The following is a 15382-nucleotide window of genomic DNA, read 5'->3' as shown; positions in this document are numbered from 1 at the left end:
ACTGGGGGGAGAAAAGCTATAGCTACAGTGTCCGTGTGGATTCTGGTCTAAATCTGGTGTGATTTACAGGCATCAAGGGGAAAGGGTTTTATCAGGGCGAGCACAGGGACAATACAAAAGTAAATACTGCAGGTGGATGAATACTGGTTTAGACAGAGACACTGAAATGAAAATGTGTGTGTGTGTGTGTGTGTATACAGTGTGTGGAGGCGTCTCTCTCCTGTCCATCTCATCTGGCCAACACAAGTCTGATATGACATTTCCTCGGGACGTAAAGTTGCAGGAAATTGGGGGTCACGGCTGGTGGATTGTAAATCTAAAACTCCTTCACCCTGCTGGGATTTCCTTCTTCACCTTCCATCATGTAAGCATTCTTGGATAGATACGGGTAGATATACAGAAACAATTAATGAGTAAAACAGTAAGCTACTTAAAATTCCTCAAACTTTCCTAACAGCTGCAAGCTCAATTATGTGCAGCAGTTCACTCGGGATTTAAAGAGCGTCACTGGCTTCAAACTGCCGGCGCCCGATGAGAAGGTGAAACAAAACAACAGGCGGCAGTGTCACAGCATGAATAATAAAAAGCCAACAGGATGGAGAACACCCTCTCACACACAGACGCGAGTACCTTCCTGGGATTTATTCACATGTGCTCTAATGACAGGGAGAAAATAAACAGCAAAAAGACTTGCAACTCGTCTCCTGCACTGAGCACACGACACAATAATTGCAGTGAGATCCCTTACATCAGGTCATCATTAGAAAGAGGAGGCAAACCCGAGCTGTAGATCATCTTACTGCAAGTTATTCTTAAAAGGAACAGTTCAGCTGAAACCTTTGTGGAGCTGAAGGTTTTCTTAGGCTACTCCTGCTTCCGCCCACAGTCCAAAGACATGTAGACACGGTGTTGGATTAATAGGAGATTAGTTATAGAGGCTTCAGCTATGCCACAACCCAGCAAAAGATAAGCGGTAGAGATAATGGCTGGATGGACAGTTAAATACAAATTACAATTACCTCTAAATAGCTGTGGAGTAAATCTCCTTTACAGGAAGCCGAGCTTGTGTGATTTTTATTGTTAATTAGGTCAAGTGTAGAGTTTGACAGCACTATTATATATAGAAGTGCACATTCTCACATATTGCAGAGCGGGTTCTTTTCACAGACTCCCTCTGTTTCACTAGGACAAATGTTGGAGGAGTCTCTGTCCTCCAGCCTTCTGAGCCAGTTCCGCTCAGTCAGCTCGACTGGCCTCTGCCTGATCCGCTAGCGGAGACACGGCTGCAGGGACGCACTCGTCCCCCTGGAGAGGCTGCGGGCTCTGCTGATGCCAGAGAAAACACGGCTCTGGGATGTAAAGCACAGCTTTAGCTCAGGTTGATGTCTTGGAACAAAATACAGCAGGGTTTGCAGCCTGAGACAGCAGTTTTGGTTCTTTTCCCCTTTGTTTCCTTGAACACATGTTTTTTTTATACCCCCCCCCCCCCCAGGGTCGCAGGGGTGGGGGCTATCACACCTGACCTGCAAGTATAATAGGTTTGTGATTGGTCTTGAGTCCTTTGGCCTGCAATTTATCCTAAATATGCAAACATCTCAAATAAATTGGCATGTGTTGGCTTATCCATGAAATAGAAGCATATAGAAAAACTGTGTGTTCCCAGAGGTAAACTGTAAAGAACGGTGCTTCGAGGATGAAATCATACATTTCAAATCCTGCACCTCACAGCACAAAACTCACATCACAGAAAGTATTTTTGTGGTTGTGACATCATTAGTTGCTGTTCGCTCTTTCCCTGCAGCGGGAGTGTCAGTGTCTTCAGGCTGCACTTGGTTTGGCATTGAGTGCTGTGAACGGGTCCTTGTACAGTGAGGACAGGACCAAGCACAGGCTGGTGGCTTGTCATCATGTTTCATCAGGACAACGTGATGATGAGATGCCCTGAACTCTGCTCTGTTGATAATTTTCTCTTGCTTCTGTATTCCAACAAGAACTCACATCACCTTTTATAAATCCATCACCTCTTGCTATAGAGGCAGAATATGTATAATCGCTTTTTAGTTTTTTCCCTGACATCTACTTGCTTGTGCTGTGTTTACTTTCAGGTGGAACTAGTACTAATGGATCCTTTGTCAAGAACAACTTCCTTCCACACAGTTCGTGGAAATCCGTAATTATTGGGTTATCTTGCTGATAAACCAACCAACCAACCAAGGAACAAATTACATATAAAAGGTAATTATTACTTGTGTAACTACTGAACTGTTCAATTTAATTTAAAGCTAGGGTTGGTAATCCTGAAAAAGCTAGCAAGAGCAGGCTACACTATAAGAAAATGCAACGGATTCATCCCACCCCCTCCCATCGTCAAAGCTATGCTCCAAAAACACATTAATGCACACAAACTGCCTGAAAGAGAAGAAGCTGAATTTTTCGTGACTCGCATACTAAAATCTGGATATCGTCTCTGCTTCAGCCTCTTCGGGTTGTGAAGCCTCTGGTCATGTCCAGAGAGAGCATTGGCCGGGTGCCGCACACGGGTAGGTCGGTTTGTGACAGACTTTATTTAGCGATGGCTAGGGTGTTACAAATAAAATAAGTGTTAAAATGTGTTTTTACCAACCCTACCTTTAGAGTGAATTTAACATACAACTTCAGTGATGTTAGCCTGGTAAATTCATCATATGGTCTGATAATTAAAAAAGAATCCATCTTCAGCTGCAGTCTCAGCACAATTTCTAATTGTCACAGATGAAACAGATCTACTGTGACCGAGCCCGGTTCTCAGCATCAGATCACAAATGACCCCCGCGTCAACGACTTCCACTTAACAAGAAACATTTGGTTAAAGCAGGAGAGATGAGAGGAAGTGCTGATGCTGGAGGCCTCCTCCTCTCCCTGAATATAGGCCAAGTCATGTAAATGATGAATGCTCAGAAGCTGCGGCTCCATTTCCTGGAGTGAGGAAGGGCACAAGGTATGCAAATATAACACCCCGAATATGAAATACAGTAGCTAAGGGAAAAAAATAAAACACTGCATGTCAGTTTTGATATTTTTATCCTAAAATGAACAAGATTTATGATGTTTGAATTGCTGACAAAGGTCTACTGAGTCTGCACACTATTCTGAGGAAGCAGTTAGAACAATGTTATATTGCTGAAACTACTGCAGAGTTTTTTGGAAAAAGAAAACCAGGTCTCCGAGCCGTCAATGTTAAGTTTGATCATCTACACAGGGCAAGTCATTAAAGAGGAACAGGGGGGTTGTTGTTGGCACTAGATTGGAAATCGGAGAAGTGTTCAGTGATAAGAACAAGCCTGCTGCTTGTATAAAATCCCCAGCTGAACAGAAGCTACTTAGCGCTTCACCTTCCGTTCCTGAGGTTGTGACAGCAGCCTGCTGAGCCCGACGAGCCTCTACACAGCTCACACTGAATCTATTTGGACGGGCAACCAGTTTAAATGCTTATTCTCCAAATATGAAATTCAAGAATATTGTAAATACAGCAACTTGTGGAGTTATCGATCAACCGTAAGAGCAGAACACTAATCTTGGAGAGTGTTGTACACCATCTCAACAGGACATTTACCTTCTTTAAATAGTATGGTATTACATAGTATCCAAAACTAGCCACACGCTTCTCCCATGAGTTACTGACTCTAATTATAATTATAATGTTATAAAATATAATTCAACATTGTTGAAGTCAAACCACAACCTCCCAGTTGTGTTTAAGGATGTCATCACGCCTACCTTGTTAGGTCCAGACCTTCTGACTTATATGTGCCTTGGACCATTGTCCATACTAATGGACCAAAACTAAGTCAGACTTAGTGATGCTGGTAGTAATACATGCAAAACACTAAATGTCAACTATGTGTAAACGCACAAATACAATGTGAAAACCAATCGAACTGGATCAAATGTACACAATGAAACAAAGACATTTTTACTTCTGTCAATAACTGCCTCTTTGTTGTTTTTCTGTCACTTTTATACTAGAATTAACTTTTAACAAATGATAAAGTGCTAAATTTCTCCAGGGGGCACGTCTACATTTATGTAAATGACGCCCTTTCCTGTTTGCAAAGAAAGGGGTCATTAGTCAGACTGGTTTAAGCAGCTATATTTGGAAGCTCTACCTGGCAGAGCAGAAACTAAACACAAATTAAGGCTAAACAACGCGGATCTGGAGATCAGCAATTCCTGCGAACACCATTATCTCGACTCTGCTGAAGACTGACGCAATTCTTTGGACTCACTGGGATAACGTATCTAGAAAATGACGATCAGATATGTTGGAAGGACTGCAGGTTTTCTCCACAACCAAATACAAGCTTGTGTCATCTTTAAAAAAAAAAAAAAAAAAAGGAATTTCCTAGGATTAGTCAAACTTCTTATAGTCAGCATGTAGTGAATATATAAAACCGTGTAGCATTGGTCAGGCTTACAAATCACCTTGTGAAAAAACATGATGTGGTTGCAGGCCAGCCTGGGCCACACGGTAGGGATAATAAACAGATTTATTTGCCTCTACTTCGTCTTAGCGACATGGGTGCAGCTTGAAGCTATCTACTGTAGCTGTTGTGTATATGCACTATGCAGACGAGACTGCCACAGCTCGCCAGCAGCTCTATCTGACCAAATACAGAGAGTGTCTGCTTCTCGTTCACTCAGTCCCCTTCCATCAAATAAATATTTGGGATGTACGCCTCATTTGTCAATTCACAGTGTTAAATAACAGTCCCTTTCTGTAGACACTGGCAGGACCGTACAGGTCTGTGAATTATAAGTATAGCCTCCAGTCAGGTCTGTGAGTTATTTAATTGCCAGATGATTCTCCAATCATTTACATATTGTAGCCTGGATCATCATAATAAAAATAAATTTCAGGCATAGTTCAAACAAGGAGGAGTAAAAATAAATCTGTCTACAATTAATGTAAGTCTTGTTTATACAGTACTGACAAGTTTCAATCTGTAAAGGTCGTCAGCAGGTTTCTAAAACTCTATGTATTGAATATGATTAAGATCAGCACTCAACACAATCTCAGATTTACTCCTAAATACAGAGAAGATGAGGCCATCTACAAAACAGGGCACTGAGCAAACAAAACACTGAAAATACAATATATGAAGTCAATTATTGATCAATATCACAGAAACTAGCAGAAGGCATAAACCTGTACACATTAACACTACACAGTTTGTTTAAAATACCTCAGTCAATATGTTAAAAACAACATAGTAGGGCTTTATTGAGTCCTATCCTCTCTGTGATCATCTGTGCTACTATTCAATGATTACAATTTAGTTCCTCTTGTTTTCGTACTTTTCAGCCGACTTGATCTGGCAATAGTGATGGCTACGCTCTTGTGTGGAAATTACACATTAATTACTTTGTTGAGATTCACAAGCGGCCTCATGACAACACTCCAGAGAGGGCACAGGGGAAAGGCCGTCTTTTGACAATGAAATTTCCTCTGGGTGCGACTGACTATTTAATGGACTTCCAGTGAAGACAGCAGATATCCGGGCTAAAATTCCTTAGAATGTTTCTCCACACAAAATACACACAGCAAACCAGTTTCTATAGGCGTTTTTAGATCCAGACAAAATGTTGGCTAAGTTCTAATAACAGCTATCTGCATGTGAATAAATAGCTGTTTAACTGCAGACAGCCAAAGCCAAATGTGATTGGACAAACTAGAAATGGACACCAAAAGGCTTATGACCCCAAAACCTTGTCCCTCACCTACAGAACCTACATATTCACATGCAGAATCTGAGACTACGGGAAAGTTGTTTTCTTTACTCTATTGCCAAACAGGCCGAGATCAAGCTCATGTCATTTGAGAGCTTCAGTCTGCCTTGTTCACATTTAAATGTCTGTTTTTGGACCAGAACAATCACACACTGAAGTGAGAGAAGCTGGATCCATGTACCGTGAGACCAAGAGTTGCTCTGTGAGAGTGCTGTGGATCAGTCTTGTGGTATTTTGTACTGTCTCAACAAAAATCTTAAATTGAAACGTTTTCAGTGCCACTCAGTTGAAAAATTGAAATTCCCAGGCATCAGAAAGATCAGCTTAATTTGACAAGAACAAAATGAAGAGAGAACATGGCTTTTTCTCTTTTAGCTGACACGGCGCAGAGTCAATCAAGAAAACAACCTCTACATACCTCTCTGAAAGCCTTGATATATTTTTTATGAAACAGCGTTTGTCAAATCCACAAGATGTGAGATGACGTTTTTATGTGGAGCAAACTCTATATTTCAAGAGATGAGCTTTTTCTTTCAAGTTAAATATATGTGATTGATGATAAGAGGGATTTTCTTACTCGTCTATTCATGATTAAAGCTGTAACACTTTACACAGCCCTCTAAAACTATTTGACAGCTTTACACGTTTAATGCGCGAGGAAAGCTCATTTGTTTTACAAGCACAGTTAAAGTGAGCCACAGTGGATAAGAACCTCTGCTAAAAACCTCAACTGTAAACAGCAGCTGGAGCGGGGAACCTCTGTTAATGTGCAGACGGAGCGCGGTGATGAGAGCAGGAGCCGGGGCAAGGACAGAAAATACAGCTGGCGGCTCCCCACTGATTAGCCTGACCATCTGCACACACTAAATGCATTATAGGAAATAAACAAGCACTGAGAATATCTGACCAGAGAAAACTGGATTGGCCATGCGTCCCATTAACAAGCAATTAAGGAGTTATTGTTAATGTGAATATCAATTATTATACCGACTAAACAGGCAATCATGGATCACTTAATTTATGAAGTTTTAATGCACATTTGCCCCACGGATTTACTGACTTTCATCAGGCGTTTTCTATTACAGATATCTGCTAAAAGCCATTATTTAACCAGGTTTTTTTCTCGCAGCTATTCATAATCACGCAGATGTTTTACAAAAATGTTTTACACGCAAATGTTGCCAGACATGCCTGTCTGGCAACCATCTGTCCCCGTGCACGTGGATTGAGAGAAGGGAAGTCAAAGATATGTTGGTAAACAGAAGTACAGCTTACAGCTACATCCATACTAATATGCTTTCGTTTTAAAACAGCATTTAAAAACAAAAATATTTAGCTAGTTAGATAGTTAGCTCTGTATCAGTATCACCTTAAATTGTCAATGTCATATCATGTGACCATTCATGTACACTGGGCATGTTTGTGACCGTGTAAACAGGAAACAGATCGTCTACTCTGCAGTTGGCCTCATACTTGCAGCAAAGAAAAATAACTAGTAGCAACACTAGTGAAAAGTAAGATGCGGGGTTTAAATAGAAGGTGGAACCGTTACTGAAATTAGGCATTTACAACAGTTTACATTCACCGCTGGTAGTTGAGTAGTGACTGATCAAAAGCAAATGCAGGTGGCAGCATCATCGTTTCTGTTTTAGTCTGTACATACTACACGGCAGTCCTCACGTTTTCAAACTTAAAACGTGGCCAACAGCGTTTGAAAACTCCAGAAAAATATGGATAGCAGGTTTAAACGTAGCAGGAGTCATACATTTTAAAAACTAAAACGTAGTTATATGAATGTAGCCTGTACCTCATTTAAAGACCAACGTCAGTAAACATCCAGGGGAGGGGGTGTCAGGTCTGAGTCTCGCTGATTGGGAGTTGTAAATGAGGGCTCCTATCTGCAGCACCTCTAATTAAATCATCTGCAGCAAATCACGGACACAGGGAATTACAGGAGATTATTTCCCAGCCCGGCCATGCACAGACCCCCCGAGAACAATGTCCTGTAATCTGTGTTAAATCCCCAGCTAATCAAGCAATCCAGGGCTCAGTGTGGCGGCTGCAGCGGTGGGTTACAGCAGTTCACATATACACCCCTTGAAGAAAAAAGAAAAAAAATCAAACAGACACAGACAAAACTAAAAAGGCAGAGAATACTGGAATATTAACTGCTCCGTGTCAGCTCACTCACCACTCATGGATTTTTAAACATTTACTAAGATCGTCTCTGCCTAAAAGCCAAAAGGCATTTCACATTCATCACTTTTTACAAGCTATTTTTCAACCCCCAGGGCAGTTGAAGAAAATAGCAACCATCTCTACAACACCTTTCTCTGCCTGGTCTTTGATTCTTATTTAATGTGGTCTATTATAGCAGTGTCACCAGCCTGCAGGCTGCATTCCCTGCTGATCTGCCTTACATAAGGGAGGCCAGGGCTCAGCATTAAGCCTAACTTTAAGCCACGAAACTTTAAGGACAGCACTTCCCCTTTCATTTACCAAGATGGCCGGTAAACCTCCGCTCGCCACTGATCCCTCCTTTCACCCTCGGCCCTGCCAGACCAGTTCCAGCTTGCTCACCGCAATCCTGTGACCTGCTGCTTTTAACTAACTGCCAGGTACATGTCTGACTGGTGATGTCATCCAAGGTACAATGCATTCAGTTTAAATGAATCATCATTTGTCATGTCATTTGGTAGAATTTGTGTATTTCTACAGAAAGGGAAACAGACATCAGAAAAATAAAACTTTAGAAGAAGAGTTATGTGAGAAGTGTTTGTATCTGGAATATTCATTAATTTCTGGACAGTGGGAGGAGGTGGAGATGTGTTGTCCATCTACAGTACATATACAGGCTGTCTGTCAGACTATGTGTACCTAATACTGTGGCAATAGAGAATATATCTTTAACCACATTGATGAGGTTCTATATTTATCCTGAGCTTTGCTAATACAGCTTCTCTGGACTGTGACTGTTTTGTGCAACATTTCCCCTTCCCACATTTTAGAATTTTGCAGGGTGTAATATCTGCAGGACTCGTAATCATCCTGTCTGTGCTATTGTAGTTATATTGTCTTATTTTGTCATCAGTCAGTTTACTTCTGAATCCACAGATGGTATAAATGGTCACGATAGACCTAATGATCAAAAACAATCAGACAAACGTAACTTTGACATGCTCTGTGCTTATTACAAGACAATGAGGTTTGAGACACCTGTTGATCTTTAATTATTCTAAGAGTGTAACTAAGGTACGTCTTCGGGGAAACACTTGCACTTGTGAAATGAAAACACTTCTCTGTTAAAAGGGCATAAAATGAAAAAAATGACTGGCAAGAAAACATGGCAAATTGCAAACTCACATGATCTGCGCCGAAGGCCTACATACATCTCTAATGCACAAGTAAACATGCCCAAGCCCCATGCAGCATTAGTGGTTTCAGTAATAAGTGCAGCCCAAGCTACCGCCTCCTTCTCGATGAGGATAAAATTATGCCAGCACTCTAATGGAACTAGACTATTCCATCTTTCCCTGTGGCTGCATTTCCACATGGACGGCGCCTCCCTGCCACAGCACCCTCACTGACCGCCACACTGGACAGACACATTTGTTTTGGATGGGTGGTTGCATGGTGAGATATTAGCAGGGTGAGGGGGCTGCGACCTACCTTCCTCAGGAAAAAAAAGAAAATTGGTTACCAAACCGGATTTGAGGCATTTAATAAAGCACTTACCACAGAAACGAGGGGACGATTATTAAGAGAGAAAATGGCATGGGAGAGAGAATAAAAAGAGACAGAGAGAGATGGGGTTGCTACAGGAAAGGAGAGCAGACTGAGGCGAGCCACAGGGGAGATGGCAGCCGTGGGTGCCCTTGAAATTGCCTGACTCATTACTGCAGCAGCACGGCCATGCGTGGTGATGGCAGGCTCAGAGAGAGCTCTCAGCTGCGCTCTGACAGTCATGGAGTGAAAGACAGCCTCGTTTTAAAACCACCAGGGGACACTTCAAAGGCTGGCCGTGTTCATTCTGCCTTCTCAAACACCACGCTGCGCTACAGTGAGGCCAACGAGAAAAAAGGTTAATCCGTTTTCAAGATGAATCCGTGTTTGTGGTTCTGATAAAGGACGAAATAACTAGGTATGACAAAAGGCATTAATGGAAGGCAGCACGCGTGCATCTGGACACTGAGTGACAGCTCTGTGTGGGAGAATCGTTTAATTCTTCAGTTGCACGAGTTTTAGTTGAATTCAGACAGGCATTGCTGCACAGCTGCCTGTTGCTATTCTTCTTTCACAAACCATTTATAGTGTCTATAGTGGCAGCATCAAAAGTTAAGTCCCCAAATATAAAATACAGCCATGAACTGCAGTCTTGCATTCATTCTTATCCGGTCTTGCACCTCTGTCAAACAGGGCGCAAAGAAGTCCCTCGGGCAAGAAGACACCAGGAAGTGTGTGTCTAGCCCTATAATACAGTCGTTGCACACGGCCCAGCGACGGGCTTTATCATCATAATTACGGCACAGTGGCTGCTGTAGCTCCCACTTTGTCCTCTGTAGGAGCTGTCAACCAACTTCATGGCACACTGGTGTGATAATAAGTGCACAGCTTCGTCCATCTCCAATCAGGGCCACTGCGATCAAGCCCGCCTCTATTTAAGATGGAGACAGTGCTCCTCGTGTAGCATGATATGAGCGAGTGTTATCTCATCGCCATGTCGTCTAAAACAAAAAGGCATCATTTCATTTCAATACATTAAGCTTGGTCGATAAGAATGTCTGGCTCCTCGGTTATAACCTTGTTTAATGAGTTCAACGTTTTCATAACAAAATAATAGAGGATTAAAACTGTGAGTTTGTTGTGGTGTGAATTTAATATCTGGAGATTTCTCTGGACAAACTAAACACCTTTTGAGTTTTTATGACAACTGGAGGCTACCACAGGTTCTCTTTCATGTTTGGAAGCTGAAAGGTGCAACTTCACCACAAAATATCGGAAAGGAGCAATTACTGCATTTGTTGGCTGAATGTTTACCAGATGTGTGCATCACCCAGCGAGGGTTGAGTGCTGATGTGCCAAGTGTGTTACAGATTTGGCCGCAGGAGCGTTTGCGGAGGGAGAGGATGCAAACCAGCAGGAAGTAAAGCTGTCAACACAGCAACAAGACTCATGGCCTAAGGGTCAGTGGACTGACATGCCAAGCTAAGTAGATTACTGCCTCCCACAGACCAACCAAACGCGGCACTCATCAGTGGACACTGGCCAACACACTATCAACCCGTACAGACTATGTTGTCAACACAGTTTAAGCGGTGGTGGTATGACATAACAGAAGTGTGCGGCAAATCTAAACCCGGTGAAAAACGAGACTGACGGAGAATCAAATCTAAGACTGAAATGTGTCAAGGCTCATTTATGAGGCCTTTACTCACACAGAGTTGAGAGATTCAGACACAAACAAACAATGGTGACACAAAGCGGATGCGTTGTTAACAACAGTGGTCCCGTTTTCCTACTCGCAAAGTCTTTCTACATAAAGTTCTGCCATTGTTTACATTTCCCCCTAATGTCCTATGGGCGTCTCACTTGAACTGTTCCCTGCAATGCCCCCCAAATGTCTTCAATAATTTCTACAGAGGTCTGGAATATTTGTACAAAGATCATCATCATTAGTTCCTCATAGATCTACAGTATTTTTTCACAAAGGTCTTAAAAGGTGTCCAACGAGCATAAATGAGTTAAAACCTATGTAAATGTGAGCCATGAATGCACCATTGTGAAATTATGCATTCATAGTTGGAGTGCTCCCGATTACATGAGCAGCCAAAAGGTATTCAGCAGCTCTGGGTCATGTCCGACGGTTTGTATTTCTCTGTTTTTCACCATGGTGATCCTTAGCAAGAGCTCTGATTGTGAAAGACAGTGTTAACCGGTGTTGCGTTGAGTGAAGAAAGCTGAGTAACAACCTCAAGGTGATGTAGCATGTGTCATGTGCCATTCTGCTCCACCACTGGGTGATGAGTGAATATGATGTAACCTGCAGAACACTGCTGGGGAAATGGACAGACTCATCATTACTTTATTAGCAATTGTAACTGCAAGGGATGTTTTTACTTGCCATCTCTGTGAACTCTTCTTCAAGTGTCAAACAAACCGACACAAAGGCTCTGGCTCTCAATCCACCAAATGCTTAGCCTCTTGTCTACCAACTTTCCCACCCTACAAAACCTCTAAGGTTCATTTTAAAAGAGGCCACCGAGCTGGCACGACGTGTTCCCCTCTGGTCCAGATTGCTGCAGCACTTTAACACATCTTCCCCATGTTGGTTTGGCCCTTCAGTAAAGCATTGTCAAGCCTCCTGCAAAAAGGGAAGTCTGTGCCAAAAGTGAAGCTAGAGCCTGCAAACACAGCTCTCTATCTGACACACAGCTTTTTATGATTTCCAGAGAGAAAAGGGAAATAATAATGAAACCTGTGAATTGAAAAATACAACCCGGTTTGTTTACATGGGGTTAAGACCAATCCAAATAATGTTTACTTTCCGATCACTAACGAACATGACAGAAAAGAACTGTCAGACCATCTGCTGCCGTGTCCTAAAGTGTGTGTGTGTGTCTGGTAAAGAGAAGACATAACGTAAGAAACAATCCCATTTGTTGATCTAAAACGACGAGTTTGCCAAACTCATCATGAGACATGCTTGTTTCCGATGGGGCCTCAGTGTACTCGTACGGTCTTTCAGTGTTGTAGATCTGGCAAGCCTCGAGTTCCTGCCAGAACACAAAATACCAGATCTCTGCCTTGAAAAGAGTTCCAAGCAGAGGGACGAGCTGGTGCCCAAAAAGAAAGAAACATACTGGGCCTAATTATTTCTGCTCCACGATTACACGGTTTTGACCTTTCTCAGGATTTCTGGTTGGGAGATTAAAGAAGAAACGCATTGATGCTCACAGCACTGCTAATTATATTTAATGCAGAACAAAGACCTATACAGCTGTAGCTCCGTGATACACACTGATTGCCTGATGATTGCTGAATTAATTTATTGTAAAGTCGCTTTGGATAAAAGCGTCAGCTAAATGATATGTAATGTAAAAATGTTCATATGTTGTCCATTCATTGAAATAACTGTAGATGTTTTTCATTGCTATCGTTAATTATCTCCACCAAAGAAGTAACGTATTCAATGTTGTTTATTTGTTTGTCTGTTAGAGGGCTTATACACAAATGAGTTACTGAGTAACTTTTTGGAGCAGATTCACTTTCTTCAACATGCTAAGATTGGGAATTTTGCCTGTTACATTTTGCCCTGACCAATAAGAGAGTAGCATATCTATCATATCTTCAGGAGCTACAAGAATGGCTGCTTAGAGGAATTAATTTGATTTATACAAATACAACAATTAAGAGTTATTACCTGATTTTGTTGAGCTGCAAGGTTGCACAATTAAATCCACCCTTTACTTTTTAGTTTTTTAAGTAATGCAACTTTTAAAGAGCACAACACCAAACTGAATGAACAGTCAGAGGCCATCTCACTGAAACTAGAGGTAGAGATAAATGTAGTGAGGTGCCATGAGCTGCAATTAGGGAGCATAAACTTTTCAAATCTGCATATGTGATTGTCAACACTTTGTTGTGTTCAGCTCAATGTGGTGTTTACCAAGAAAACTGAAATCAAATGTCATTTCAAGCTGTAAAAAAATATCATGAATACCTCATGGAAATGAGGGCGACTACATAACGATTTTTTGTGTGTTACTATGCACACTGGAGTAAAGGAAGAACAGGATAAGGAGCTTTGTTTCACGATTATTGGATTTTGACTCTGTGGGAATGGAATTATCCAAACAGTGAGAGGAAAGAAAACACTGAGCCGCCCCAGTTAATGTGGAAAAATACGACGCATCAACATGAGCTTCATAAGGAAGTTCATTTATTCAGAACCGATGTCATGAAAAGTTTAAAGCCTCATTAGGGGATTTCTGACATTTTTCGCTCTCATTCAAACTGACATGATAAATGTCATTCGCTGGTGAGTCAAGAGCTCTGCACTGAATAAAACCAAATTTCTTGACTAAGTAGATTCCAAGAATTTAGGGGCATTTTGGGCCGAATTGAAAATAGAGAGATGACAGGAAACAAAGGGAGAAACTGATATGACACTTGAGTCCCCTGCCAGCCTCAAACCATAAATATTGCATTTTTCTAATTACCTAAAATACTTCTAGAACACAAATAAACTCAAATACATCTCTACTACTGTAATATGTAAGTAAGGCTGAGGATAAGTTAGGCATGGGAGGCAATATAAAAAGGCATGTTTACTGTAAATCCGGTGTTACAACAAACAAAAACTATTTGTTGATTATGTGAACGAACTGAAATCACATAAGAGCTAGGTGATCAGAGAGGAAGAAAGTAGATACGTATCCTTCCTCACCACTTACTGTACCCACAGAGCACAGAATCCCCCAGAGTGCTTCAGTGGAGCTGCTCTGTGTCAGTAAAGGCTCTGGGGTAGAACTGCCTGAGCAGCTCCCAAAGGGTCAATGAGTGCAGCTGTCTGAATGTTGCACAGAGTAGCTGATGTTTTTTTTGTTTTGTTTTTACAGTAATGTCAGCCTGACCCGTGCTAATGATCTGTCACTGTGTGTATGTGCTGCGGCTGACCTGTATCTCCTCGAAAGCCTCGTCAATAGTGGTCACTTGGTGCTGTTCATGCAGCGCCGGCTCGTCGCAGAAGAAGCACACCAGACTCTTGTCGGTGAGGCAGAACAGCTTGACCTTCTCGTGGTCCTTGCAGGGATAGGAGCTCCTCTGGGCGTTAAGGATGGCGTCCAGTGGGAAGGCCGAGTAGCGCTCCACAATGTTGGACAACTTGAGACTCGGGGAGAGGTGAGGGTCGGCGAAGGTCCTCCGGCACTCAGGACAGTCTCGCACTCCGTGAAGCTCCTTTCTGCTCCAGTGCTCGGTGATGCACTTCCTGCAGAAGTAGTGCTCGCAGCCAAAGCTGACGGGGTCCTGGTAGATGCTGAGGCAGATGGAACAGAGGAGCTCGTCCTTCAGACAACAAGCCATTTGCAAAGACGAAGACTGAGCGGCATCTACGGGGGCGATGATCTGAGGCTGAGGGTTCTTGGTTTTAGTTTTCACTTCGATGGCTCACTGCCATGTACGAGTCCACAGACAGGACCTTCAGGAATCTTGGGACTTTACTTTTATTGTGTCTGTAGAAAGATGATAAATAACAACGATAAAATTAAACTTGTCTTTTACTAGATAATAATCATCTAGTGCATGGTGGGATATATTCACAGTGGAAAAATCATTAACAGGAGAAGATTGTCTCAGTTACATATTAACAAAGTGGACAAAGTAGACGACCGACTCAACACATAATCGTACTAAGAGAGATTTCAGTGCTATGCAGAACACGTTTGGTTACCTCTACCGAGGAAGTTATGCTTTCCTTGGAATTTGTTTATTTGCCTGGAGGATAAAGCTAAAACTACTGGATGGATTACCATGTCATTTTGTGGAAACATGCTGAAAGTGTCAGGGAAGAATCCAGTACAACTTGGTCTGATTCCAGAATTATGATTACTTTTAT

General features: G+C 42.1%; 1 protein-coding gene across 2 annotated transcripts in view; it reads right to left on the bottom strand.

The window, feature by feature from the left end:
• trim62.1 (tripartite motif containing 62, tandem duplicate 1) overlaps positions 1–15382 on the bottom strand; it is a 29102-nt gene that overhangs the window by 12638 nt on the left and 1082 nt on the right. For both annotated transcript variants that reach the window (XM_053430055.1, XM_053430065.1), the window contains exon 2: positions 14443–14999. In XM_053430055.1, the coding sequence (XP_053286030.1) occupies positions 14443–14850 (408 nt within the window). In that variant the 5' untranslated portion in view covers positions 14851–14999. The remainder of the gene's footprint in view (positions 1–14442; positions 15000–15382) is intronic.

Source organism: Pleuronectes platessa, chromosome 2, assembly GCF_947347685.1.
Source record: "Pleuronectes platessa chromosome 2, fPlePla1.1, whole genome shotgun sequence".
Lineage (NCBI taxonomy): Eukaryota > Metazoa > Chordata > Actinopteri > Pleuronectiformes > Pleuronectidae > Pleuronectes > Pleuronectes platessa.
This window is presented reverse-complemented; position numbering and strand designations above follow the sequence as displayed.